At 51.0% G+C, this 27,813-nt stretch overlaps 2 protein-coding genes across 2 annotated transcripts; both read right to left on the bottom strand.

Moving 5' to 3' along the window:
* Window positions 1-9,703: 9,703 nt before the first annotated feature.
* LOC149858978 (CMRF35-like molecule 7) lies at window positions 9,704-15,310 on the bottom strand. The gene is made up of 5 exons (XM_090059980.1): window positions 15,181-15,310; window positions 13,674-14,009; window positions 12,654-12,804; window positions 11,904-12,040; window positions 9,704-11,432 (listed from the first exon to the last, which is right to left on the bottom strand). Exons 1-5 carry the CDS (start codon window positions 15,218-15,220, stop codon window positions 11,398-11,400), a joined length of 699 nt encoding a protein of 232 aa, XP_089916106.1. The 5' UTR covers window positions 15,221-15,310; the 3' UTR covers window positions 9,704-11,397.
* A 777-nt stretch (window positions 15,311-16,087) lies between these two features.
* LOC149858977 (CMRF35-like molecule 5) lies at window positions 16,088-25,765 on the bottom strand. Its single transcript, XM_090061596.1, has 4 exons — window positions 25,357-25,765; window positions 22,526-22,613; window positions 21,976-22,112; window positions 16,088-16,095 (listed from the first exon to the last, which is right to left on the bottom strand). The coding sequence occupies exons 1-4, from the start codon at window positions 25,763-25,765 to the stop codon at window positions 16,088-16,090; spliced, it is 642 nt and encodes a 213-aa protein (XP_089917722.1).
* Between the last annotated feature and the right edge of the window lie 2,048 nt (window positions 25,766-27,813).

Raw genomic sequence — 27,813 nt, 5'->3', positions numbered from 1 at the left:
CAAGTATTTGGCTTTGTTCCCAATTATCTCTTTTAAGTAATACCCTGTCCCCATTGATGCCTCTGGCAAAACTCCCACTAATTTCAGTGTGAGCAGGAGCAGGTCCTCACTATACTTTCATTCACCTATATATATACAAAAAAACTTGATCTCACCTGGGAGAATAATCCAGCCCCAAACCAGATAGATCCTCATTGTCCTTGTTCCTCCCACAGGCAGCAGGGCAAAGTAACGCTGTCTCCAGTGTCCCGGGGACTGCCAGGATCTTCTTTAAGATCTAATAGTCTAGTACAAGCGAGTTCAGGGTAAGCTTTGCTTCTGGTTGCCTGACTGCTTTGCTTGTGTGTGAGAGGGAGCGCTGCTGACGACTCTGCTTTTTGTGGTCATGTTATTCTGAGGGATGAACTTGTCACCTGTCTATATAGGAAGAAAAACTGCTCTCTCAGTTTTCTCCATAATTTAGCAAGTCTCACCGCGTGTGCATTGTCCACCCCACCACTGAGCCTGACATCCTATGTGCTAGGTCTTAAAGGCATCTTTCTTCCATGGCTCATGGCAAGGGGTGGGATGAGCTTCTGTCTGCATCTCTCCATACCATCCCTTCACACAACATTTTCATGCTTCCTCCCAAGCACCCGCCTGAAGCCCAATTTGCCAATATGGCAAGTATAGGAATTAAGTTATATCGATCACCTCTGCAGGGGAAAGAGCAACTTGAATAGCAGGAGAACATAACACAGCGGGGATTATGTTGCTTACAGGGAATCATTCTGGGAGAAGGAAAACGGTGCCAGGACAGGACGAACGTTATGTACCTTTCTTTATTCAGCAGTGTCCAAACAGACCCCCCAAAAGCTTTTCTAGTACACTAGTCTTTGTCTGTAGCAGGAACAACCTCCACGTGCCTTCAGAGAGAAGAGCTTTCATGCTCTAATGCGTCCTCTTGCAGCTATTTCCTTTATTAGGTGTCCCTGTGTGATGTACAGAGTTTAAGGAGGGGGCTGGTGAAGAAAGGAGACAAAGCTGGAGGTTGAGCTGTGGGGCATCCTGTTGATCTGGTCTGTGTCTGCAGTTGTTGCTGTTTCCCTTAATGAACATCTCGTATTTCAGAGAACCTGTGAGCCCATCTCCGTGCACTTCAGTGGCACGTCCCAGCCCGAGGTACTCAAATGCCAGCTCTTGGTGCACCCCTTCATTTGCAAGGCCAGGGTGCAGAGCAGCTGTATCGTGGTAACACCATCGGACATTTTGGCAGGGGGGCGAGTGAATGCTGCAGTGAGATGCTCCTCCCACGTACTCTGAGTCTGAGATCACTGCGAGCAAGGATGTGCTTCTGTGGTGCTTTTAGTTACCTAAATTTAGTCTTTAGGTAACAACAGCTTCAGGGTGCCTGTAGATGTGTGAGGTCAGGTGTCTGCTCTGAGGCACTGTAATTACTGTAATTACAGTGCATTGGAGCGGACTCTATTAATCAGGTCTGCAGGAGCATGCTAATTCACATGCTCCTGCAGCCTCAGTGCTGTGTGTATTTAGCTGAGTGCCCCCACCACCATTTTGAAGCACAGGACACTGAATGCACATGATACTGCGAGCGCTTTAATTACATAGTTTCCGAGAGCTGCTCTAAGTAAAGCACCCCACCCCTGGAGCACGTGTAAAGATGCCCTCAGTGTCTCCGTCTACTGTATGGTGCTGCAGGCAGGATGCCTTGCTGGTAAGCAAGGTAGACAAAGCTGGGACTCAAGCTCTGTGGGTGGGGGTGCCTGGGTGAGCTGTAGCAATTCTCCATGACACACAGCATCTCAAGTTAAGGCATTATTTTATTACAGATGTGATTGGAGATGGATGCCTATAGGTGGATCCCTGTAACTCAATCACATCAGAGTCATTTTAAGGAGCTCGGTCCAGAAAAGAGAATGAGAAACAAAGGGGAGATGGTGAAGCTCGGATGGGAAGAGCCAAAGCGGCACTGCCCTGTGGTGGGCCTCTCCTACCCCTCATTCAAGGGCCAGTGAGGTGACAGGAATTGTCCCCTTGTTATCTGCAACCAGAGGCTGGGAACAAACTGCTCCGGGTAGACTCATGAGCTCTTTCCATGGTCATACAGGACCTCCTCCTCAGGAGACATGGGCAGACTCTGGGCCTCGTTCTTTTATTGCTCAGGGAAAGTCAGTTCATGAGCTGTAACAGGGCACAAAGAAACTCTCCTCGACTGGGTGAGAAACACTTGCTGCCTGTGTTTACGGTCCTCCCGGGGGGAGCCTGCTCCAATATGTGTCTGTATGAACTGCCAATGGGGGCAATAGAGCGGCACGGTCGTCCCCACACCTGCCCACTCATACACACAAACTCTCCTCCACAATCAGACATGGAGATTTGGCTGAAACCGTGCCTGGGAACATGAGGTGCACGGGTGTACGTGGAGAGGGATGTGTCAGGTAGTTCTGAAGAGAGGATGCAGCCTCCAGGGAGTTGCTTCCTCCCTTCTTGGCATAGGGGGGTGGCAGGCGTTGGGCTGTGGATGAAGCAATGGCAGGGCTTCCCACAACAGAAAGACCGGATGAACGTTGCAGACCCACCAGTGAAAGCGTGCTTCATTGGGGGAGAGCTTTACTCTGTCCTCAGATCAGCGAGGAACCTGGAAGGGACATTGTGACTAGAGTTTGCTGCTGCAGACTCAAATCTGGAGTTGGCCTCTCTGAGTTACATTTACTACGCCAGGCCTGAATTAAGCTCTGTGCTCTCCTCTTCCACCCTCTCTTCCTTAGGCAGGTCTTTGTCACTGGCTTTTCACCTCCGCACTCCTTTGATCACAAGCAAACTTTTCTTCTCGGGCACTATTGCCGGGCCCTGAGACGATGGAGCCCCAGACACCCTGGGCATGTCTACATGATCATTAATGCACTGTAATTACAGCACGTGAAAAGTATTTAGTACCTGTAATGACAGGTATTAACTTAATGTGCCATAATCGGATTAGCTCAAATAAATGGGCTTTTTGGGTGATGCTAATATTGTTAATGAGTATTAGACTAAATCTACTGTGCATTAGTGCATTAGCACAGGCTTTTCCTGCCACGCTAGTGTGCAATAGAATTAGTCTTCTGTGCATTACACTTCTCATGTAGACTGGACATGCCCCCTGAGTAGCAATTTAGCATCCAACTTCCAGCTCACTCCTGCCTCCCTTCGGCTTGAAGGCCCTTAAAGATTCAGGTCCAGGGCGCAGTTGTTCTCCAGGCCACTTGCAGAAGGACGGAAAGATCACTGTGTTTTACGACACAGAGATTTGGGTTGGATATTAGGGGAAATGTTTGAAATGTTGGAACTGGCAACCTAGAAAGGTTGTGGAATTTGTAAGAACAGGTTAAATAAACCTCTGCCAGGTATGGGCTAGAGATAGCAGATCCAGCTTTGGCCTCAGGATTTGGATGAGATGATCTTTTGAGGTCGTTTCCTACATTTCTTTGATGGATAATGCACTTATCCCTTTTTTCAAACTTGTTAACAATGTGATACGAGGAAGGGGATATAGAGGCAACATGATTGACAAAGATTCAGCTTGTGATGGAATAAGTTAAAGGCGATTAGTGTGGGTGAATGGCAGATAACATTTATAATGCATTAATGTCTTGAAGCCCAGTCAAGAACCAAGACATACCTCTGCCTAGCATTGGTTATAGGAAACAAAGGCAGTCTCTGCTTCAAAGCACTCACAATCCAAGTCTTACTGATTTCTTCATTTACATCTAGAGAATTAAAAAAGAAATCTTCTCCTTTCTGCATCTTTGGGAACTGCTGGCAAAAATTAAATACAAGCAAACTACCAATTTGAACAAAAATAAGTGCAGCAGCTTCTAATACTAGGGAGCGGGGAAGGAAAAACACTCTGGAAATGTTATGTTGGCATGCAATTATATTGTCTATCCACTAGATGGATCCACAGGCTGTAAGGAGTAGGGCTGCACAAAGCTTCGGGTCGTGATTCGATTCGGAGGAAACTCAGCCTGATTTGGTTGCTGAATCTCCAAATCTGATTTGAATCAGGGGACCAATTTAAATGTCTGAATCGATCCAAAGCTCTCTGAATCTTCTGCAAAGACTCGGAGAGCACTGATGATTCGGGAAGTCCCTGGTGGCTGCAGCCGGAAGCTGGTAAGTAGGAGGGACGGGGGAGAGGCGACGAGCACCATGAATCAGATTTGGCCGAATTGCATCAGGACAGTGATTTGAATCACCAAATCGAATCAGTGTCCTCCGAATTGGCCAGATCCAAAGCAAATACTAGCCGCTTTGCACAGGCCTAGTAAGGAGCTCCTGAGAGGATGTGGTATCTATCTGGTAGACAAGAAGGCCAAAGTTGGGACTCAAGTTGTGTGGACACTTTGCTGTGTCTGAGATCAAGCTGCTTTAAGATGCATCTCATTTGTCAAAGATACCATGATACTTTCTTGTAGCATCCTTGGCCACAGATCCCAGCAGTGCTGTGCAATGTATGCATTGCACAGTGAACTTTCTGAGCTTACTGGCTTTTTAGTGCCGCTGCCTCTGGAGCCCTTCTTCTCTGTTGCTGATTTCAGCTGTGGGCAAGGGAGTAGGGGAGCAAGCGGTAGCAATGTTCACTCCCTGGGTTTCCACAGCCCCACTGCAGCAGCAGTTCTGGCAGGAGCTGTGCTGAAAAACTGGTGAATTCGGAGTTCAATTGGCACGTGCCACACAGCTGAAGGCGGGTATGGCCGCTCTGTCTCCTTGAACCACCTATGCTGGTGGCCATGCAGTTTGCCAACTACTTTGCCAAGATGACTTTCAGGATCCCCACCCACATGAGACTGGTTTTTAACACTGTCCGTTAAAAAAATATCATGCACTAGAAGTACCCCTTATTGTCCTCTCACTTTTGAAACTTTCCAGTTCTTGGGGGTCATGATTGGTTCCCTGCAGCCATGTGGATTAGGAACATAATTCATAATCTTAGGGATGTAAAGTCCCAAACTACCAGACACAAGAAAATGATCAGTATTGGCAACATTTGGGACAGTGGGGTGGCCATAGCAAGGGGGCCAAGGAGGCCTATGGTGTGCATGGAGGAGCTATGGGGCCAGACGTGAAGTCCTTTTCAGACATTTTTTTACATCTTCTCTTTAAAATGCCCCAAAAGCAAACAGCTTCCATCTGGGATAAGGAAAGGCCTGATAAAGTCTGCCAATCCTGCAGAGCTCCTGACATCCCCTGACAGTGTTGGTCTTCTCATTGGGCTTCCCATTTCCAGTCTCTTACCTGCTCCTTTTACACCATTCACAAACCAGGAGATGAAAGTGGGAAGGAGCAACCAGGGGCTGGCAGTCCCCTATATCATGGCAGCTTTTAGAAGATGTCAGTTTTGCAACACTCCAATACTTTAAAACATTTAATGTATTTCGCAGTTGCTGGCTTTGGCAGAAGCAAAAACAACCACCCTACTAGAGCAATGAAAAAGAAAGTCAACAGCCTCCTTCTGGCCACTGGTTGCAAGTCCACATGCCCAGGTCCCAGCTCTCTGGACACCTCCCCTTCCCAGCCATCAAGGAAAAGAGCCGGACTTTTTCTTGTCCTGTTTTTGGTGCAGAAGGAATTAATGCAGTTATTCAGCACAGACATTATTGGACTAAGGGCGTTTCTGAGACACTGCTCTGCTGGAATTATTTCTGTGAATTTTCTCCAGAAAGGAGGGCCGCGGAGAAACAAGGGGGAAGAAATAATTGGGTGGAGCAGTTCCAACAGGGAGAGCTAAAGTAAAACTGCTGGAAGGAAGAACCACTCACTCCCTTCTGGTGGCTGGTGGGGGCCTGACCCCTCATTCTTGCAGGCAAGGTGTTGCCCCCCAGAGTCCTCTGTTTTTTGGGGGGAGGAACAAGAGTCCTCCCCAAGAGCAGTAAACAGCGTGGTTGACTCCAGGGATTTCATACAGGTGTAACTGAGAGGAAAGCGAGGTTCAGGCAGTAGCTGTAGATGGTGAGCACAAAGCAGGGGGAGACCTCCTTCTGCTGGTCCAGGTCCATCCCTAAGCTACAGAAGGAGATAAATGATGAGTGACCTAGGTGAAGGTTTGGGTCAACCTGTAGCTTAGACAGTGTGGGACAGGGTGTAGGGGATGGAAACTCTGTCACTCAGACCTTGAGGAAAGTCAAAGTCTCTTAGCACAGGTGATAGTGAAGGGTTCAGAGTGGGTGAAGCAATGGCTTTGGCTCCCAAAATGCACCTGGCAGCATAGCTGGGTTTAGCCACCATAAAGACTACACCGCACTGGGCAGAGACCCAGCCGGGACTACTCTACAGCTGGACCCGTAGGGAGACAAAGGGAGAGGGACTGTAACTTGAGTCGTTGGTGTCCCTCACTGGGTGACCAGAGGAAACACAACCCCTTGCTGCCTGTTAGTCTGTGATCATGGTAAAATCACGCTCGAGTCCCTGGCTCCATTGAGCAGGATGGAGAGCAGGTGCCGGTGTGTGTAATGTCATGGGGTGATCATTGGAAGTTCTCACCATGCCGGTCCCGCACTGTGTCATGGGAGCACAACCTGCATGACACATTCACCCAGACCACAGCAGAAACCATGCACAGGAGGATGGGGAACTGCAGGAGCAGGAAGAAGTTGCTGCACCATGGGCAGAAAGCGGCGCCGGTAACATTTTCTGGAACTGACCTGACTCCTCCCAGTGAAACGTTCTCTGTTTGCTCCCTGTGTGATAATGGGCAACGACATTTCATTTTGGAGGAGAGAGAACACAGATGGTCACAACCCCACCCCTAACATAGACCCTCCAGACCCAACCTGGGGGACTCATTCATCCATTTAGAGAGACAACAGTAATTAGTTTTGATTGGGCTCAAATGGCTTCTCTGTAAGAAATGCCACCTCCCAGCTTATTATTTCCCAGCTTATTATTCCAGCCTGTTTCCCCCAGATTCTTGCATATTAGACTTCTTTGGGGCTGCTACCACCTGTGAGGGGTTCTTACGTCCATCTTTTTGGGGATGTATCTTGGTAGGTGTCTGGGAAGAAGTGGGATAGTAAAAGAGTTGACCACTGGATAGGGCAGCTTGCACTCACCTTGGAGGAGAAATAAAGGAGGCACTGCCTTCTTCCAAGGTGGCTCTCCATGGAAAGGTGGTTTTTATGGGCCCAGCTAGAGCTTCCCTTCCTGAGGAAGACCAGGTTGCATTTAAATGTAAATGCAAAAAATATGGACCATTCCAAAATCCAAACCCTTCATACTGCATGGCAAGCGCAGCTGCCATGATGCCACACTGTACTCACCGCCTGTGTGAAAATAAATGCCAAACCCTTAGTATCGTAGAGAACAATACTGTGAAACGCTTGTATTTGCAAGCACACACTGGAATCTAAGCCTAGTGTTTTGTTTGTTGAATCTGCTGATAGCAACTATTAACTAGTTTTACTACTTATATTCAATATATATTCCGTGTTGGCCAGGATGGTGACACTCTCTTGCTCTCACCAGTGGCTTGTGTCCTATTATTTCCAGCTGCGCTTGGACACATAAAACAACTAGGACAGGGCCTTACCCTGCCCACCCAGAAACACACCTCACTTTACTCAGGAAATGGATCCCATCACAACTAAACCAGAGAAACACTGACTCCAGGAGTCAGAAAATACAAACCCAACCACCAACACCTTGTCTGAAAGCCCCCCCATGTCCCAGGCCTTGGCCACCCAATGGTTTGAAATCAGGGACCATCCTAGACACCCACTTCTACCACGGTCATCTTAAGGGAGGTGCTTGAATCCGGCTGCATTGTTAACACCCCCCCCAGGTTTTCCATAGTTTCATAGTTGTTAGGGGCTGGAAGGGATCATGAGATCACCGGGTCCAGCCCCCCTGCACTTGGGCAGGGAAGACCACTGGGATCAGATGACCCAGCAAGGTGCGCATCAAGTCACTTTTAAAGTTGCCCAGGGCAGGTGATTGTACCACTTCTGGGGGGAATCTTTTCCAGGCTCAGCACTCAAATCATAAAAAAGTTTCTCCTTATGTCCAATCCAAAGCGAACTTCAAGTGGTTTGTGCCCATTGCTTCTTGTCTTCCCATGGGTGCTCTGGTGAAAGATGCTCTCCCAGGTCCTAATAGGTGCCCCGATGTACTTTTGCAGGCCTCTGGGTCCCGGGGTAGGGCAGGTTCAGCTCTCAGGCTTGACTCCAGGACCCCCACGAGAGCCCCAACACTTCCTCACAGGTTGGCAGCTTGTGCTTCTCTTGGGCCATGTACTGTCTGTGCTGCCCCACCTGCAATCCCAGCACAACCCTCCCTTGCTGCCCAGACCCGGCCTTGGAGCTCCATGCCCTCCCACTGGCAGGGAGTTACCTGAGGACACAGTTCAACAGGGTCCTTGAGCCCCGCTCCAGTCCTGCCTCACCTGCAATAGCAGATGCCAGTATCTGCCCAGTTTAGGTTCCCAGTATTGCTATGAGCATGCTCATGGTGTGGTTACTTGGTCTCATTGCACCTTAGTCACTGATGCGGGGGTTGCAATGAGGTATTCCCTACTGGCACACCAGTGAGACTCCACCTTGCGCCAGTGTTTCGCATACTTCTCATAGCCCTTGTACTGGCATGTCCCAGACACTGGTCCACTTTGGGCACCCATCCCTGTCCCTGGGCCTGCCATGTTCCTGGAGCCCACCACAAACCAAAAGCCTGAAGGAGACAGATGCACAGAGACCATGAGCCCTTCTCCCTGCAGCGATGAACCAGCCCAGCACCCCCCGCAGCCCAGCCTGGATGTGTGGGGTGGGAGCAGGGAGGGAACCAGAAATACGACGTAAGAATCTGATTTGGGGACTAAAACCCTGTCCCTTCGGAAACGTTTTTTGTAGGAAAAATTCAGTGACAACAAAATGTTTTTTCTCTTTGAAAAAGAAAGCCAACAAAGATGCCTCGATGAGGCATGCTGAAATACGTTTTTCATTTTGAATGAAAATGGCCTCTTGTTGCAGTTCACCATTTCCTTTGTGATTTCAGGGGTTTCCCTCAAAAATACCTCCCTGGCTCTTTTTCCTGCCTTCTGATTACTGACTGGTTACATTGCCCTCAGCTCCCTTTTTCATGCTTTTCTCTGCAATCTCAAAGGCTAAACACTCTCCTGATTTGCAGCCAGGCCTCTGACATAACTCTACTCCTCAAGTCTTGCAATTTTTAAGAAAAACAGGAAATATTCCAAGACTTGGTGTAAAATCCTAGCTTGACAACACCAAAAGCTTCCTCGGCGCTGACGGTGCCGTAGATATGGACTTAGTACTGAGATCGTCACTGTCACTTCCTCGCACCCTTGAAAAGCTCCAGCTCCTGTGCAAGTCGTGTTCACGGCTGCAATCCAGCCGGGACGACCGAGTAGCCACGAGAAAGCAGCAGAGCTTGCGGCAGGCCCCAGCCCAGTGACTTCTGTGCACTTCAAGTGATCCCCAAACAACCCATCTTGTACTCACCCGGGAAAAGGATCCAGAGCCAAAGAGGGAGCATCTGCATGGTCCTGGTCCCTCTGAGTGAATCTGGTCTCTCTGTGACAGCCCTGTGACCTGCTTCCTTTTAGGAGAGAGAAAAATGGGGACCTTATTTGTGAGACTCATTGACCACTTCTCTAGTTTGTGGTTTCTCTCACCTGCCTTCCCTTTTTGTGAAAAGGCTGGTGTTTGGCTGCAGAAGGAAGTGGCTCACCATCTTTTCTTCTGGCGATGGCTGTGCCCGGACACTTTGTGAAGAAAGCAGCAGTGTGGTGTGAGATGAAGCTGATTACACCGGCTGGTAGAGCCTATCTGATCCTACAGACTGAGGGCCTTGGGAAGGGGTTGCGGTTTGCAGCAGACTCCGAGGCTGCATCTCATCTCCCCTGAAGACTGACTGGGGTAACTATGGCGCAGACTCTGTTTTGCAAAACTCAAGTCGTCAGAAACGATCAGCTTGCCCAAGTCATGTGAGGGTCATAAATACCCCTTGCACTGCCTCATTTGCACCAAGGATTTGAGCCTCAGTCTCCTACATCCCGAGTGCGTGTCTGAGCCCCCGAGCTATGGCTGTTCGCAGGTATGTGTTGGTGGGGTGAAGGCAGCTGAACGCGGTAAAAAAAGAAGGCACTGAAGAGCTTACAATCCAAACAGTGTTTTTATATTTTTTTTATTTAGAGTCAGAGGACTTTTAAAAAATTCCTGCCTTCTGTGTGCCTCCATATTAATCATAAAATAAAATAAAGCAAATGAAAAGAATTATCAAAGAAATGCCTCCACAATCCTGGGAAGGGAAGTGACCCATTCTGAAAAATATATTTACTTGCATGTATGCTGTTCATCTGCCAGACGGACCGACAGGCCCCCCGAATCCTTGAGGGGACGCAGGCTGCGGTGGACAAGTGCGCCAAAGCTGGGACTCGCGTTGTGTGAAAGCCTTGCTGTGTCTGAACAGAAACCGCTTTGAAAACACGTCTTCTTTTTGAGAGGGACCGTCTTTCCTAGCGCCTCGAGCCACCGGTTGCAGCCCTGCATGCACAAATGCCAGCAGTGTTCCCAGCTGTCCACCAAAGCCTGGACGTGATGCTTTGAGCCGACGACCGAGGCAAGAATGAATTCCAGGGTTCCCGGCCCCCCCTGGAGAAGGCTTGGCCAGGAGCTCCCACCTGTTCCTGAGGTGCCCGCGGTGCTTGTGGGGATGGTATGGACAGCCCCGCGTCCCTTCATCGCTGTGCTAGACCCTGTGGCTTCTGTGGGGTCTAAGCCTGCTGTGTATGTGGTTTGGGAATCGCCGCCTCTTCCCCAGACAAAGTGTTGCTTCCTCTTCGGCAGGCACAGGACTTCCCTGTTCCAGCCAGCTGCTATCCGCAGGAAACGGGGTTTATAGCACAACTGAGTACTAAGGAGTCAGGCCCCAGAGGAAGGTGAGCAGGGACAGATGCAGGCTGATAGCCTGCCCCAGGTCCTGACAATGTAGAGGGTAACAAGGACCGAGAGGAAACAGAGCGGAAAGGGCCCAGCAAGCACATTTGATGTAGGATGCAACTCAGGTGTCCCTCCCACAAGGGTGGTGCGTGATTGGCTCTTTTCCCCTTGCTTTTATCCTGCAAACTGCTCTCACCTCTGAGGCAAGGACAAATCCCCCTTCCCTGAGAAACTTCTGGATCAACTCACTTTCGGGCAGTCCTGAGTGGTAGGTATGTGGCTTTCCTCATTTGCAGGCTCCAGAAGGCTCTGTTCTTCCTCTTTCTCTCCCTGGGTCTGGCTGCAGTCTGCTTCGCTGATCTTACTCTAGATTCACATCAGTGGACACAGGAGGCGACTCAGGCCCAGTCTGCAGGGGCTGGTGCAGGACACGAGGCTGGGGGTTGCCCCTTTCTTCTGCTGGTACCTCTCAGTTCAGAGGCCGGGAAAGAGGCAGGGGCTGAGCTGCAAGGAAGAGGCAGAAACCATTTGTGAGTGGGTGGGAAACACTGGAGGCTAGTGGCTTTTTGTTCACACCCAAAGGCACCTTTCCCCTGTGGTCAGCCATAGAGACCTTGGCCATATGGCCTCTCCAGCGCAACACTGGAGCCCCCGGGGGCTACATTGTGGTTGAGCATATAGGAGGGATCTGGACCATGTCTCGCTCCAACACAAGTGGGGGTCCAGGGCTGGGCAGTGCATGGGGCACTGACTTCCCTTCCCCTGTGGCACTGAAGACCAGCCAAGGACTTGCACTTGGATTACTCCATCCTTGCCATGGACATAATGCCTCGGGCAGGCCAGTGACCTTCCTGGGGTGCTTCTTGGTAACGTAGCACTTTGCTGCCCCTTCCTCAATGTTCCCGGAGCAACCGTGCCTGAGCCCTTGGAGACCAGAACCGGGCATTGGAGGGTGCAAATGCTGGATGCTCTCACCAGGTCTGCCCCGCACTGTGCTTGTGGAGCTCCTCGTGGCGCGCACAGCCACGCAGATCGCCGCAGAGATCAGACCCAAGAGGAACGGGGCAGGGAGGAAGATCACAATCAGGATGTAGATGTTGCTCTGCTGTTCTCTGCACAGATATAAAATGCAACGGAGACTGCAAAGCCTGTCAATGTAGCTCACCTCCTCCAGTCAGCATCACCTGGCTGTTCTCTATCTGTAGGAGCCGGGGTACCGCACAAGGCCTCAGCCTCCACTCCAGCTACATACCCCAAACCTACTAAGGGGGTTCAGCCCCACACTTACGGTGTCACCAGACCTGAAGAGCTTGTGTCCAACAGGTCCATGCAAATAGGTTTGCCCTTGTCTTAGATCTGGAGCCAGCCTGTCTCACCCTGCAGGCTCTTGCTGCTAAAGGCTGTGCTAGTTTTCCCATGGATGTGTGCTAGAAGACAGGATTCATTGTGCTGCTCTGGGGAAGGGGCCCTGAGAAAGGAGAGGGATTCTCCTTTTTCTAAGTTGGCCACAGGCATCATCATGTCCTGTGGACCTGCCCTCACCCTCAAGGAGATGCCCAGGGACGTTCCTAGCAAAGCCTGGAAGAGGAGCCCTTTCTGACAGGTGCCAGTAGGAACAGCTGAGACTCTCTGAAAGCAAAACAGGGCATGAAGGTCTCTGCCCAGCTATGGGCTGTTAGCGGGCAGATCCCACAGACCCACTGGAACTTAAACCCTGCAACATACTGGTCCTGAATGCTCTTGCCGTTGCCGTCCATGGGGCTCGATGCAGACAGCCTGGATGCATCTTCATCAGTCACAGTCCACGTGAAGGCAGAAGCCTCTGGCTGCTCTGTTGCTTTTGTCATCCCTGCAGCTGCATTTGAAGGAGGAGAAGCTGGAAACAGGAAGAGAGACTCAGCCCCGCTGACACCAACCCCTGCCCCTGAACTCCACGTGCCTGTCCCAGAACCTTCCCAAATTAGTCCCAGTCTGCATCAGAGCCCCAGCTTTGCTTTGGGGTCGATGCCTCTTTGCAGCATTGTGGGATGGATTTTTCCTGCTCCGAAGCACTAAAACCTTTATACCAGTGCTTGGAGGGGTGGGAGGCTGTGCCTAGATGTGGGGTAGCGACACCAAGGACAGGGCATAAGGCAAGCTGTCATTGAGCTGTCCCGTGGGCACCCTTGTTAGCTTGGCTGACACCCCTTGCTCCCTACCTAGAGCGACTTAGTGATACAAATCACCTATGTTTTTACATCCCCTGTGACTCTTTAATTACAGATAAAGTTGTAATAAAAGGGGGAACGTTCTGTAACTCATAGTCTCTGTTCTGGTGAAGTCTGATAAAAGATGGACTATCAAACTGTCGCCTCAAGGCACAAAATGCCAGGACATCAGTTGTTCGGGATAGCACAGCCTTTGCCTGCATGGTTAGGGAACGAATTAGTCAATAGTGACTGAAATGGGTTTCAACACATCTCAACCATTTGGTGTCTGACCGAGAGTGATAACGATTATCTCCCCAGAGACCTCAACACATCAGCAGCAAAAGAAAATTGCAAAGGAAATGGGCAAATCGCTCCTGGATTGCTTTGCAGTGCACACAAATCTTGGGAATGAAGAGCAAGGCTGGAGAAGATGAGGGTCATTTGGAGTCGACCTCCCCTACTTGACCATCGGTCTCTGCCCAACGTGCCCCAGCTGCTTCTGCAGTAGATTCCCACCCCTTAACTTTGCCTGGGAGGGTGCAGAGCAGGGGGGTACCTGGAGACACGATCACTTCCACAGAGTCTCTGAGATGGGGCAGCCCAGTCCTTGCCACCCCACATAGGTAGATCCCAGTGTCCGCCTGGGTCAGGTTCTCCAGGGTCACCGTGAACGTGTGCTCCATGTGGTTGTCCAGGATGGAGACTCGGCCCCAGCGCACCTTGGCCTCTGTCCCATTGGTCTCCAGGATCTGACTAAGGGTGCACAGCACGACTTTGCGTTTGCACCAGGATTTCGGATACTCCTCGTAGTCTTCCTCATAGTGGCATGGCACAGACACCGACCCGCCTTCTGGACCATGCACCGTGCCAGGGCCTCTTACTGCCCAGCAGCCTGGTGGAGACAGAGATGATGAAAGTGTTGTTAGGACAGCACCGGCTCACCCCCAGCACCTGGGGAAGTGGAGCAGAGGCTGAAGCCTTTGGAAAGGGTCTGTGGAAGTGGAGAACAAGAGACCAGAAGTGGGAAAATTGGGCAGAGCTGGCATTCCTCCCAGCTGGACTTGTGTCACTCAGACTAGACAGGGGCGTGCAGCCGGCAGGGAGCAGTGCTGTCAGTCGGCTTCTCGGCACTAAGCTGACGTAATCGGCTTGGTTTCTCTTTCCTTCCCCCCTCCTCTTACGTGGGCTTGCACACATTTCACTGCTGCCTGCCGATAACAGGACATCCGTTGTTTGCTTCAGATTGTTCGTATCTAGCTTTTCCTGCCTTAATCCCAAGGTGGTTTCCCCCACGTGTGGCTGAGTTTTCCTTGATCCCACTAAATCAAGATGAATAATTATCTCTGCACTGGCTCTGCTGAGCTTGGCTCCCAAAATATCCCAGGTTCAAAAGTCAGATTCCAGATCACCAGATTTTGCTAAATAATAATTTTCTTGGCTCTACCTCTTGGGGATCACATCTCCAGACTTTTCTGCACAACCAGGAGCACTAGCAATGTAATCTCACTAGATCTGAGGCTGGGATTCTCACAGAATCCCCTGCAAACACCAGCTGCCGTCCTCCTCGAGGTTAGGCTTCATGCTGCTCTGTGGAAGCCAGGGTTTGTGGAGCAACGTACAGAGCCACAGCCCACGGCCGCAGAGCACTGGTGAAGTGCACGAGCCACATGAAAAAGCAGCAGCCTTTGAAGCAAAAGCCACAACAGACACCTGAGCAGATGGTCTTGAATTCAGAAACCTGCTGTGAATTAATATGGGGATTACCTGGCTGTGAAAGAAAGCCGGTGTGCACCCCCTCTCCTAACCAAAAAGTTCCAGTAGTTGGCAACAGCTCATTGCCAACTGCGGGCACCTCCCTGGGGGCCAGCAGCGATCCCGTCCTGAACTCCTTTAACAGTTCTGCGCAGCTCGGAGACTCCATCTCTTGTGCAAACTACGACTGTCTGATGAGATTACTTAGGGTTTTCCTGTTTCAATGGGGGAGCCAGCAGAGCTGGCAGCCTGTGCTGGACCAGCTGTTTTAGAGAGTCTCCAGTGATTCAAAGCATCCATGTGGTACTCACCTAAGAAAAGAAACCAGACCGAAACGAGGGATGTCCACATGGTCCTGCTTTCCTCTGCAGGTCAGTGTTTTGCTGGGAAACTCTGGCCCCTCTGGGATCTGCAAGAGAGCCTCGGCTTCCTACAGCAGCTGCAAGCCCTGAGGCTCACTGACCAGTTCCTCAAGCCGGGGCTTTGGGGCGGCTCAGCTGCTTCACTTCCCCACAAGGAAGCTCCTACTTTGCTGCCAAACTCTCGGTCTCATTTCTTTGTGGGCATTAGTGGTTGATGGGAAATTTTGGTCTTGCACATTCCCTTCCCTGAAACCCTTGGCTGATTTGCATGAAGACCTCAGGCTACGGCAGCGCTGAGGGGTTAGCTGTTGGTGCAGCCACTGAAGTTGTTCATTATTCTTTCTGTGGCCGAGTCTGAGGATTGCCAGCCCCATGGCCAACATGTCTTTCAAAAGTCCCCACCTGAATGAGACTGGTTTTAAAAGCACAGGAGTTAAAAATATCTGAATCTGAGGTTCCCTTTCTTCTTCTGATTTTCAAGAGAGAGGTAACATAATGGCTTTGATGTGGGCAAGCCTGGGGTGAACCTGGAAGTGCCGTGGGGCCAGACTTTGGGAGAGGAATGGGCAAAATGGAGGGAAGAGCAAATTAATTCCTCCCCATCCCAACATCATCAGCCAGGATGGGATGTTACCGGAGGTGTAAGGAGCAGGGGTCCTAATGATGCAGGAAGGAGAATGAGGACAAGAAGGCAAGTGAAGAATGGCCAACCGGGAATATAAGGGAGAAATGCCAACGTTAGCAAGCCTGGTGCTTCCACACGCTGCCTCCTGTATAGGCCGAGGGGGCAGGAAACATACCTAATGTAACAGCTGCAAAGTTCACCTGGCTGCAGGCTAAGTGGGTGATCTCTGCTTCAGGGCTCTGCAAGGAAGGGGCGGCAAAACGTTGTAGAGGGTGCATAAGCCCGACCAGTATGCAGGGTACGTTGCATGCTTCTTACTGGAGTGTTTAAATTGTGACAAAGCCTGCATTGCAAACCAGGGGCTCTGATTACCTGTTACTGAGCCATAAAAGCTGAGGGAGGCAAAAGAAAAAATGGGAAGTAGCAGCTTGAAGGAGGGGGACAAGGAGCAGACCCCAGTCCTGAAGAGAGGCGGGGCAGACTCAGCCCAAGCCAGGGGAGACTGGGAGAGAGCCTGTGTTGTCCGATGCAAAGTTGGTCCCCCGGCGGGGTCAGAGCTGCCAGGGGAAGAGTGGGGACGAGCCCTGGGAGGGGTTGGTAAGCAAGGCTGGTAGCCTCGCTGGGGCTGGGAGAAGCAGCACAGCCCTTAGAGGGTCAGTGATTCAGTTGTGTGGTGTGTCTGGCTAGGACGTTATGATGAAACCTAAACTGGGAGCCTCAAACCACAGAGTCAGGGGACCATCCTTGCTATTAACACCTACAAAACCACAGACTAAGGAGAGGAAATAATGCAGACAATCAACTGGCCCAAGACAGAGACAGTCAGTTGTACAAGCACGCGTTTTGCCTGTCAGCAGCTAGGGGTGCAGGGCCCCAGACCCCCCCTGCACCGATCTCCTCGACAGCTGGCAGGCATCGCAGCAGGGGCCACCATCCCTGCAGCTGTCACCCCGCTGTGCCTGAACACATGCAGTGTCACCCATGGCACGAGTTATGCTCGTCTGCAGCTTGAGGTGCAGTTCCCCGCAAACCCCTGCACCGATCTCCTTGAAACTTGGCAGGCTTTGTGGCCTCACCGGGGCCACCGTCCCTGCAATTTTCACCCCCCTGTGGTGTCACACATACACATGAGTTTTGCTTTCAAGAATTTGGGGTGCAGTTCCCCCCAAACCCCTGCACCGATCTTCCTGAAACTTGGCAGACTTCATGGCTTCAGCAGGGGCCACTACCCCTGCAGTTTTCACCCTCTCTGTGGTATAACACATACACATGACATGAGTTTTGCTTTCAAGAATTTGGGGGCAGTTCCCCCCAAGCCCCTGCACCGATCTCCTTGCAACTTGGCAAGCTTCATGCTCCTGATCAGCAGAGGCTGCCGTCCCTGCAAGCTTCATCCAAATCAGACTAAAAAACAGTGTTATTGATATTTCATATATTCCCCGTTATACTCTATGGCTGGATTCTTGAGGCAGCTCTGAAGCTTCAGAGCTGCTTTAACCGGATCGAAGCGGGAAACTGATCCAGAGCTCCAGATCAGATCGCTAGCATCCAAAGCAGCGGGATCCGAAGCCAGATTGAATAGCTGCCTACTCGCACAGGCGTGCTAATCACTCCTGCTTGCCAGTAAGTGTATTTTCAGAAACAAGCCTGTCTAAAAGGGTTGTAAGTTGTAGCCGTGTTGGTCTAAGGACATAGGCAGGCAAGGTTTTTTGGGTAAATCTAATATCTTTTATTAGACCAACTCAAATAGTTGGAAGCAAAACTGAACACTGTATTCCAGCTGTGGTCTGACCAATGCCACATAGAGGGGAAGTATCATTTCCTTGGCTGTGTTTGTGATGCATCTGCTGATGCCTGTTAAAGTGCTTTGCTGATGATTTCATCACACTGACGACTCATGTTCATCTTGGAGTCTATTTTGACTCCGAGATCCTTTTCCGCTTCTGTGCCACTGAGAGGGTCGCTTCCCAGCCAGTAGGTGTGCTGGATATTTTTGCGCCCTGGGTGCAGCACTCTGCACTTGTCCTTGTTGTACTGCATCCTACTGTGTACTGTCCACTTTTCCAGCCTGTCCAGGTCTGCTTGCAATTGTTCCCTACCCTCCGGAGTGGGCACTTCAACCCCACAATTTAGTATCGACTGCAAACTTGGACAGTGTACACTCTGCCCCCACATCCAAGTCACTGGTAAAGATATTGAAGAGTACAGGTCCAAAGACCGAACCCTGCGGGACCCCACTACCCACCTCCTTCCAGGTCAATACTGACCTGTCTACTACCACTCTGGGTGCGACCACAAAGCCAATTTGCTACCCACCGGACTGTGTGAAACATCTGTGTCACAGCCTCTTAATTTATTTAAGAGAATGGGATGAGATACCGTATCAAAGGTCTTGCTAAGATCCAAGCAAATGACTTCCACCTCTACTGTGTCTAAGCGTGTTGTGACCCTGTCTGTGTTTGGTAACCCTGCATTTTTTTCTATATATAAAAAATATGTTTTTTGTTTATTTTATATTATTTAAATTGGTTGTGTATATTAAAGAGTAATGTATTCATTGGGTTCAGAGTGACTTCCTGGGCAGTGAGGGTGAGGAGCACACCTCTCCATGAGACACCTCAGGCTGTAGTCTGCTTGAGGGGCTCTGAGGCTACTGGCACCCTGAGGACCCAAAATCCGGAGCATGACCTGACCGTAGTGTGCCAGCACAGGGTTACACTAATTTATAATGGAGCTGATGCATTCATGAAGGGGACCAGACCACATAGTTGCCTGCTACCATCAGGGACTCAGTGACCCAGGAGATTCCTTCTGGTTCAATGAAATATTCATACTAAAGCTTTTACATGTCTTTTCTTTACAATTTCCCCAAAGTCAGTGGCCTCTGTGTGGAACAGCAGTGTGTCCTGGGAAATATAAAAACCCTGCAGATTCCCTGAAATGCCCTAATGTCATTGTCGTCTCACCTGGTGCAGCCTGCTGCTCTGTTCTCTCACCTGCCCCTTCCAGTCTTCACAAACCAGGATGCAGGACGAATGGGAAAGAGTGAGTAACCAGTAAGCTGGACTCCACTGCATGCTGGAGGCTGTCAGTGGATGTTAGTGTTTGGTCAATGAAATGTTTCAATAATTTAATTTAAAAAAATATTTCAAGATTTAAAAGACACAAGAGGGCACCAGGCAGCCATCCAGCTACAACCAAATTAGCAAAACAAAATATAATTACAGTCATCACTTCATATCCAGGTAGACAAGAAAACCCTCATGAGATGAATCCATGCAGTTGTCTTATGTAGCCTTTAAGGGTCCACATCTTGCTTGTTGTTCTTGGATATCGTAACTTGTGCATTAAATAATATATATATATATTTGGGGATTTGTAAAGCCTAAGAGGGTCTTTCCAGGGCTCGAGTTGTCTTAGGCAAAAAACAAAGAACACAACCACACTAGCACAATGAACAAGAAATGCAACAGCCTGCTCAAAACCAGGGAGAGGGGAAAAAAGGATGACCTACAAGTACTTGATGGATTATTCAGTCTTCAGATATCCCTGCATAATGCCTGAGGGGATGCTTTGCCAGCTGAGCTTGCAGGACCAAAAGGGGATCCAAGAAAGGTGGAGGCCTACATCTCAGGTGCTGTCTCAGGTCTTATCCATAAAGATCCTGTCTTTAAGGGGAAAAATGAGATTTGATTTATTATGATATCCTTAAACTCTGATTCCACATATGACATACAGATCCCAGTTCTTAGCACCCCTTCACTCCCTGAAGACCTAGGAAAAGACATCTTACTCTCTCAAAGGGCTCTCTCAAAGGACTTACTCTTCTCACAAGGATCCTGGATTTGTCCCAGGGTGAAAGGGCTGTTCCCAGAGGAACTCCTTTGACTTTGCTCCAAATCCATTTCTGTGTAAGGGAGTGGAGAATCAGGTCGAGCACCTGGGAGATGCTGAATGCAAGGCAGGTGGAGGCATTGCTGGTGTGATAGTTCAGGCCCTTCCTGGGCCTAGGAGTGAGGGAGGTCGTAATCCGTAACACGTCAGAGACCAGTGGTGACTGGGGCAGAATTCATAGATTCACAGATTATAGAGTTGGAAGGGACCCAATGGATCGTCATGTCCGACCCCCTGCTGCTGGCAGGAAAAGGACCGAGGTCAGACAACTCCAGTCAGGTGACTGTCAAGCCTCCTCTTGAAGACCTCCAAGTTAGGTGATAGCACCACCTCTCTTGGAAGTCATTTCCAGACTCTGGCTACCCTTACTGTAAAAAATTTCTTCCTAATGTCTTATCTAAATCTACTCTCCACTAGTTTGCACCCATTACTCCTAGTTACTCCCTGGGGTGCTCTGTTAAACAGTGCATCCCCAATTCCCTGCTGTCCTCCCCTGATAAACTTGTAGGTGGCTACAAGGTCACCCCTCAACTGTCTTTTGTAAAGTCTGAAGAGATCCAGATCCCTCAACCTCTCCTCGTAGGGTCTTCCACGGAGACCACTAATCATGCGTGTGGCCTCCTCTGGACCCTCTCCAGGTCCTCGGTGTGCCTCTTGAAGTGCGGCGCCTAAAACTAGACACAGTGCTCCAACTGCAGCCTGACCAATGCCGCATAGAGGGGGAGCATCACCTCCCTCGATCTGTTGGTCATGCATCTGCTAATACATGACAAGGTGCGATTGGCTTTCTTGATGGCCTCGTTACACTGCTGGCTCATGTTCATCTTGGAGTCAACTACGACTCCAAGATCTCTATCAGCCTCTGAGCTGCTGGGGAGGACATCCCCCAACCTGTAGGTGTGCTGAGGATTCCTCCTTCCTAGGTGGAGTACCTTACATTTATCTTTGTTGAATTGCATCCTACTACGTTGCGCCCATTGATTTAACCTGTCCATGTCAGCCTCTATCTGCTCCCTGCCCTCCAGTGTATTCACTTTGCCCCATAACTTGGTATCATCTGTGAACTTGGAGAAGGTGCTGTCCACACCCACATCCAAATCGCTGATGAAGATATTAAATAACACCGGTCCAAGGACTGAACCCTGCAGGACCCCACTGCCCACCTCCTTCCAGGCCAAGAGCCTTTAGCTTCTCTATGAGAATAGGATGCAAAACTGTGTCGAAGGCCTTCCTAAAATCCAGGTAGATGATATCGGCCTCAGCTCCTGTGTCAAGGCAGCGTGTGACCTGGTCATAAAAGGCTATAAGGTTTGTCAGGCAGGATCTATCTGCGACAAATGCGTGCTGGTTTCCTTTCAGCATCATTTCCCCTGCTGGGACTTCACAAATGTGCTCTTTGATGATATTTTCTAGTATTTTCACAGGGATAGAGGTAAGACTGACTGGTCTAAAGTAACCTGGATAATTCCTTCTCCCCTTCTTGAAAATGGGCACCACATTGGCCCTTTTCCAGTCCTCAGGGACCTGGCCAGACCACCATGAGAGATCAAACAGCCATGCCAGTGGCTCAGCAATGACACTGGCCAATTCCTTCAGCACCAGTGGATGGAGGTCATCCAGGCCAGCTGACTTGTACCCATCCAGCCCCTCCAAGTTCTCCTTAACTAAGTCAGCACTAACCTTTGGTGGTCTGGTGCCTTTTGGACATCTGTCTATGCTCAATGTGGGTGAATTGTCTTGGTCAGTATTAAGGAATTGCTTAATGCTGATTGGTTGGAGACAGCAGTCATCTTAATGCAATCTAGCCTGAGATCCTGCATCAAGGACTGCAGAGCAGTGAGACGGTCCCCCTACCTATAATATACACTAAAGTTTGGCCTAACTGTGAAGTGGACAACATGGCTGGGTGTACAGGGTTGGAGATGTTATCATATGTAGATCTGAATAAAATGAGGACACCTCAAGAGACAGGACTTGAGGAGTTTCTCTTGGGTAGGTTGGGAATGGGGGAGCTGAGCTCAGCTCCATGGGGAGTAAACTCCATTGGGCACAAACCTACCAGGGATGATAACCCCTGCACCAGTGGGGGAACGGGGGAGCAGGGGCAGTGTGACTTGAGCAGCTGGTTTCTTGCCTGACTGGATCCAAGGACACACAACGCATGCTGCCCTGGAGTTTGTGATGACCACGTGTTAACTTATGGGACAAATGCCAGAAGCTCTTACCACGTCTGTGTGGCTCCGTGTCACTGGAGCTGCCCCCATAGCGCACGCTCACCCACACCACGGCACACACCATGCACAGGAAGACGGGCACCTTCAGACCGACCAGGAGCAGGAAATGGATGCTGCTGGCCTGGGACCTGCAGATGGAGGACGGTGTAGTGAGAAGACAAGCCCTCTTGGTTCAACTAGACTGCTCTCTTCCTGAAGGTGGGATGGGTGTTCATGAAAGGAAGGGAGCATGAAGGTTTGAGCACCCACCACTGACAGACCCCCAGGACCTACGTTGGGTCTCATTCATGCAATAAAAGAGCCAGCGACAGTCTGGTGTAAACGGGCTCAGTCTGTGACTTCCCAATGCTAACATTTTCCTACATTTGACTGTGCCTAAGTAGACCTCCAAGTAGACGCTGACAAAAGCTGCTTTGTCTGATAATATCACCAAAGGTGTGACCTTACTCATGAAGCTGGGATGGTTGAATATTGAATGCACAGTGCCACAGGGCAGGGAGGTGGGCACTCACTGGAGAAGAGTGTGAGGTACAGGCTTTGCCTCCTGTAGACACGCTCCATGTGGAGAGGGGCTTGCAGGAGCGGGTATGAGCTGGCAGTTTTGTGGTTGATGGAGATCATGGAGATAGCTGCAATGGATAAGAGAGCTTCAGCAGGTGCAAGCTGTGTCTGATGGGCTGTAAATTGGGCAGGCATCTGCCAAATCCTTTGGTAGTTGGAGCAACATCAATCATTGTCTTAGCCAGTACTAGGGGACTCTGCTACATCTGTCAGGGGAGATGGGACTGGACCGAGGAGTCAGTTTGTGAGAGGCTGCTGCAACGGTGGTGCACCGGGGTCTGCAGCCTGACCAGGGGGTGCTCTTTGCTCTGTGGGAACCCAAGGAGAACACCTCGTGTCACTGAGAAAGTGGCCGTGCTTCAGCCTGGAGGGAAGCCACGTGTCTGTGGGAGGACTAGTGTGGGCTGCGGCTCAGCAAGTAGCAGCCAAGTGAATATGAGCCTGGGGGAATACCAGTGAACTAATAATATTCACTGACCAGAGAGCAGGCAGGTGTTCAAGCACGGGGCATCTGTTTAATATGGGCAGCAGGTATGTACCAGGAGATACTCGAGGTTGTGGTGTGGGGCTGGGGGTGTTAACTACTCAAATCCATCTGCAACACAATTCACTGTGACATCAGCCTTTTGGGTTCACGCATCATAAGCTGGGACCTACCCACATTCCCACTCCCAGCTACGGCCCTGCTGGGGGTCTGTAAGATTTGATTTTTCACCCCTCAGTGGCTCTTCCTTCCTCACACTCAGCAGGACGGACACTGCCACCCTCCCTTCCTGCAGCCCCCACAAAGCCGACCTCAGCATGGACAGCTGCTAAGGAAGATGAAGCCGATCTCCCTAACCAACGCCCCACTGCAGCAGGGTGAGTGAGCGCTGTCATGATCGTGGGTGCAGTGGTTTCCTGTCTCATGGCAATTCACACAGTGCAAGGGATCTCTCCCCCTTCAGCTTCTTCCCCCTTCAGACAACAGTGGGCTGCACTGGTAGGAGGGTTGCCAGCAGGTCAAGGGCAGTGGCTCTTCCCCTCTTTCAGCACTGGTGAGGCCACCGCTGGAGTCCTGTGATCAGTTTGGGGCCCCCTCTACGGCCACTTTCTCAGTGATACGAGGTGTTCTCCTTTCTAAGACCAAGGTTCAAACCTAAGTACAGGAAATGATTCTGTTCGCTGCTGCCATAGATTTCATAGATTGCATTGACATTAGGGCTGGAGGGGAAATCGTGAGATCATCGGGCTCAGTCCAAAACTGTTCCAGCAGTTTGTGACCATTAGACCATGTCTTCCCTTGGGGTGCCCTGGGGAACAGATGCTCTCCCAGTTCTCCCCAGTTCCTGATTTACACCCCTTGTATAGTTATTGGCTGCCACCAAGCCACCCCTGAGCCTTCACTTCTCCAGGCTGAAGTGTCCCATGCCTCTCAGCCTCTCTTCATAAGGCCTGTTCTCTTGACCTCTAATCCTGTGCATGGCTCTCCTCTGGACTCTCTCAGACTTCTCCACATCCTTTCTAAAGTGTGGCGACCAGAACTGGATGCAGTACTCCAGCTGTGGCCTCACCAAGACTGTGTAAAGCAGGAGGATGACTTCTTGGGTCTTGCTTGAGATGCATCGGTAGATTCAAGCCAGAGTTTTATTACTAGGGTGTGTAGGGGTCATGAAATCCCTGAAGTCAGTAGGGGGACATTCCCCCACTGTGGGTATGGCAAAGGTGGATTTAGGCTCCCCTCCATCCCTAGCACAGGGGCATGTCAGGGGCAGGCAAGGCTGGACAGAAAAGCCTCTTCATCTTTGGTTCTGGGAAAGCTGCAGCCTGTGGAGCAATACGCAGGAAGCCTGAGCAAATGAGTATGTGATGCATTACAGCAGTCCCATGTGCATCTGCCCAACCAGAATGGACAGCTGGGAAGGTGTCCTCTTTGCTCCCCACCCCCTGGGCTGCACTTTGGGAGGCAGGGCACATAACCTCAACCAGAGCCCCCCTTGCATGGTTAACATGGCAGCATCCAGGGTGCTTGCTCAGTCAGTGGGGCTGGTTCTAGGATTAGAGATGAGCTTCAGCAACTGCAGTGTTTTAGGCCTGTGAGATGATTCATGGTGGGCCTCAAGGGCATGGCCAACAAATGCATATCACTCCATAATGCATGCAGAAGAGCTGGTCCTCACAAAACATGAGGACTCTCCTGGTGCTACCAGACCTTCTTCTTTGGGAACTTCCCCGGTCCTGTCAGCGGTGGGCTTGGCAGTGAGACCCGGCCCCACTCCAGCGCCTGCACCAGGAAAGAGCCCTGTGCCCTGGGGGAGAGTCCCAGGAAGCATCGACAGCCACTGCCTCAGGTGGTCCCCAGAAACCAGGAGTGAGCAACCAGGAGCTCGGTGTGTGAAGCTGAGCCCGCGCGTTCCAGATGGGGGCGATGATGGTGGAGGGATGGGGACCGCCCGGGGATAAGGGCAGGACCCCGTGCCCACTGCTGTGAGACTGCACCTTGGAGACCACCTGGGCAGGAGACCAGGTGCCCCTCAGTGTATTCACCTGCAGTGCCACATGCCCCGATGCCCGCGAGGGGGATTGCTTGGTGAGGCTGTGGTGTTGGGTGGGAGGAGCTGGGCGTGAGTCGAGAAATGCCTTGTCATGGCACTGCCCTCCCCTGCCAGCAGCCACACGCCTGCACGCCCTCCCCATCTCTGTTTGGTTATGTTGCACCGCAGGTGTAATAGGATCTGCATTTAGCAAGCGCAGGGCGCTGACCCCCCGGGTGGTGCGCTGCACCGCAAAGCCCCTGGTGCTCCTATGGATGGGAGCAGGGCAGGGACTTACCTGGGGACACAGACAGCTCCACAGCGTGTGTGGGATCAAAACCAAGTGGCATATTTATCCTGCACAGGTAGGTGCCGGTGTCTGCCATCGTCAGGGTCTCCATGGTCACCGTGATCGTGTGTTGGGTGTGGTTGTCCCGGATGGAGAATCGGTCCCGCCACACCTCCGCCTCCGACTCTGTGGTCTCTATGACGTGGCTGTTGCCGAAGTATGAAACCACGTTGTCTCTGCACCAGAATTTCGGATACTCTTCATAGCCTTTCCCATAGTGGCACATCACAGACACCGAACCACCTTCAGGTCCCGTCACTGTCTCCGGGCCCGTCACTGCGCTGGGATCATTCAGTGTCAAAATGTCTCTTGCTGCGCAGCAGCCTGTGGAGGCACAGACATGGCGAGTCATTTCCATGCCCCCGCAGTGAGGAGTAGTGAAGGGATTGCTTGGCCTCTGATGTGTTTGCCTGCAGGGACAGAGCTGGGAAATGTTGAAAAGTTTGTCATCCTTATCCAGTCTCTATGGGGAAGCAAATAGATAAGAACTCCCCCCTATCTCTAATTAGGGGCAAATTTGCTGATTATGACGAGCATTTGTGGCTCATTAGTCTCTGTTATACCTGGGCATCACAGACCTCAACCTGCCTTCAGGGCCCGTCACTCTCCTGGGGCCCAGCCCCAGATCCTCTCAACACCCAGCCTGTGCAGGAGACAGACACAGGGATCCCTGAGCCTTTCTCCCTGCAATGATGCTGCATCCCAGGGCCCAAGTTAGACAGGGGATGCTGAAGCTTGTGCCCTGCTTGGGTACATGTGGCAGAGGCAGTGCTAGGACTCAAACTTCCCAGCTAAAAATTTTTCCTTGTAGGAACATTTTCTGTAGAAAAACTCCAGCATTAAGAATGGTCAGATCTTTTCAGAGTAGGAAAAACTGGACTGAGACAGAGCCTAGCAATACACAATCTGGATTTGTCAACTTGCAACAACATTTTAAATGTTCCTTTTTGGGGGTTAAAATGCCTGTCTTATACATTTCCATTTTGCCAGAGCCATTTCCCGGTTTTCCATTGAAGATATCTTCATGCTTATTTTCCTGCTTTTTGACAACTGGCTGGGTAAGCTGCCTTCCAGTCACAGTATTAGGGTGACTGTATTTCCAGTTCCAGAAAAGAGGACACCTGTCGCATGGGGGGATGAAGAGGGGCAGGGGACGGTATATGACTGTGGGAGGTGGGCAGTAATATGCTGGTGCCCTGCCCCTGCCCATTCTGTTGCCTGCACTCCCAAGCCACACACCCCCAGCCCTGCCAGTGGCCCTCACTCCCAATCCACAAACCCTGCCACACTGGGCCATGCTGGTGCCCCTCACTCCACCCCACAGCTTCCCCACACCATCCCTGCAGGTGCCCATTACTCCTGACCCTCAACCCCCTGGTGCTGTCAGTGCCCTGCCCCCCTAACCCACCATCCTCTGCCCTGCGGTGCCCCTGACACTCAGGCCACAGCCCCTCCCCAGCCCAGCCGATGCTTCTCATTCCTGACCCGCAGCCCCCTGCTCCCTCTAGTCCTGCCTGGCCACGTAGCTCCTTGTTGCCCCTGAAGTCCTGGCCCTCCAACCCTTGCCCCCTACAGACTTACCTGCATTCAGCTGCCGGGCTGCTCCCACTCCCTCCCTGGCTACATGCTGGCTACTGTGTGTGCGCCCTACTGCCAATCACCCTGCCCTGGCCCCAAGCAGCTCCTTGCTAGGGCAAGGCTGGGAAGTGCTGGGAAAAACTTTGAAGCTGAGCTGACCAAAATCCTGGACATTTTGTCATATTTTAAAAAACGGCCTGGATTGAAGCTGGAAGACCTTAAAAGAGGACATGTCCGGGAAAACCCAGACATATGGTAACTCTACACAGTGTCACCTTCTTTCTGGAATAAGGAAAGTTAAAAATCTTACTCTTTTTTGTGTGAGGCTCAGCTAAGAATCCACCTTCATTATATGCCTACAGGAACTGAATCTTTAAGAAAACCAGCAAATATCCTGACACTCATCAAAAAGCTTGAGCTCACACCACTGAACGGTCTCCACAGAAGGATTCCTCGGTGCAGAGGACGCCGTTGGTTTAGACCGAACACCGAGATCCTTATTGCCCTGTGTAGTTTGGAAGCTCCAGCTGCCGAGTGACCCTCCAAATCCAGCTCTGAGTACGACACACAGCAGCGCGGGCGTCCAAGCTGCAAGGAAGAAGCCAGAAGCACTTGCAGGCTGCCCCAGCCCGGTCACTTCAAGCCATTTCCAGGTATCCCCAAACAGCCCATGTCACGCTTACCTGGGAGAAGAACCCAGAGCCAAAGGAGCACTTGCATGGTCCTGGTCCTACTGTGAATGAATCTGCCCTACGACCCTCTTTCTTTTAGCAGAACTGAAAATGGAGCCGTGACAGCCACCAACCACTTCCATACTTTGCAGTTTCT

The sequence above is a fragment of the Crocodylus siamensis genome, chromosome 8 (assembly GCF_052110815.1).
Source record: "Crocodylus siamensis isolate JL-2025a chromosome 8, ASM5211081v1, whole genome shotgun sequence".
In the NCBI taxonomy this organism is placed as follows: domain Eukaryota; kingdom Metazoa; phylum Chordata; order Crocodylia; family Crocodylidae; genus Crocodylus; species Crocodylus siamensis.
This window is presented reverse-complemented; position numbering and strand designations above follow the sequence as displayed.

Excerpts from the sequence above, each read along its gene's own strand:
- LOC149858978 (XM_090059980.1), bottom strand. The coding sequence starts at position 15,220 with ATGTGGACATCCCTCGTTTCGGTCTGGTTTCTTTTCTTAG. Across the intron at positions 12,805-13,673 it reads GGAAGTGATCGTGTCTCCAG|CTTCTCCTCCTTCAAATGCA; the intron begins GTACCCCCCTGC and ends TCCTGTTTCCAG. Across the intron at positions 12,041-12,653 it reads GGCAAGAGCATTCAGGACCA|AGAACAGCAGAGCAACATCT; the intron begins GTATGTTGCAGG and ends ATATCTGTGCAG.
- LOC149858977 (XM_090061596.1), bottom strand. The coding sequence starts at position 25,765 with ATGGAAATGACTCGCCATGTCTGTGCCTCCACAGGCTGCTGCGCAGCA. Across the intron at positions 22,614-25,356 it reads GGAGCTGTCTGTGTCCCCAG|CTATCTCCATGATCTCCATC; the intron begins GTAAGTCCCTGC and ends TATCCATTGCAG. Across the intron at positions 22,113-22,525 it reads ATGGAGCGTGTCTACAGGAG|GTCCCAGGCCAGCAGCATCC; the intron begins GCAAAGCCTGTA and ends CTCCATCTGCAG.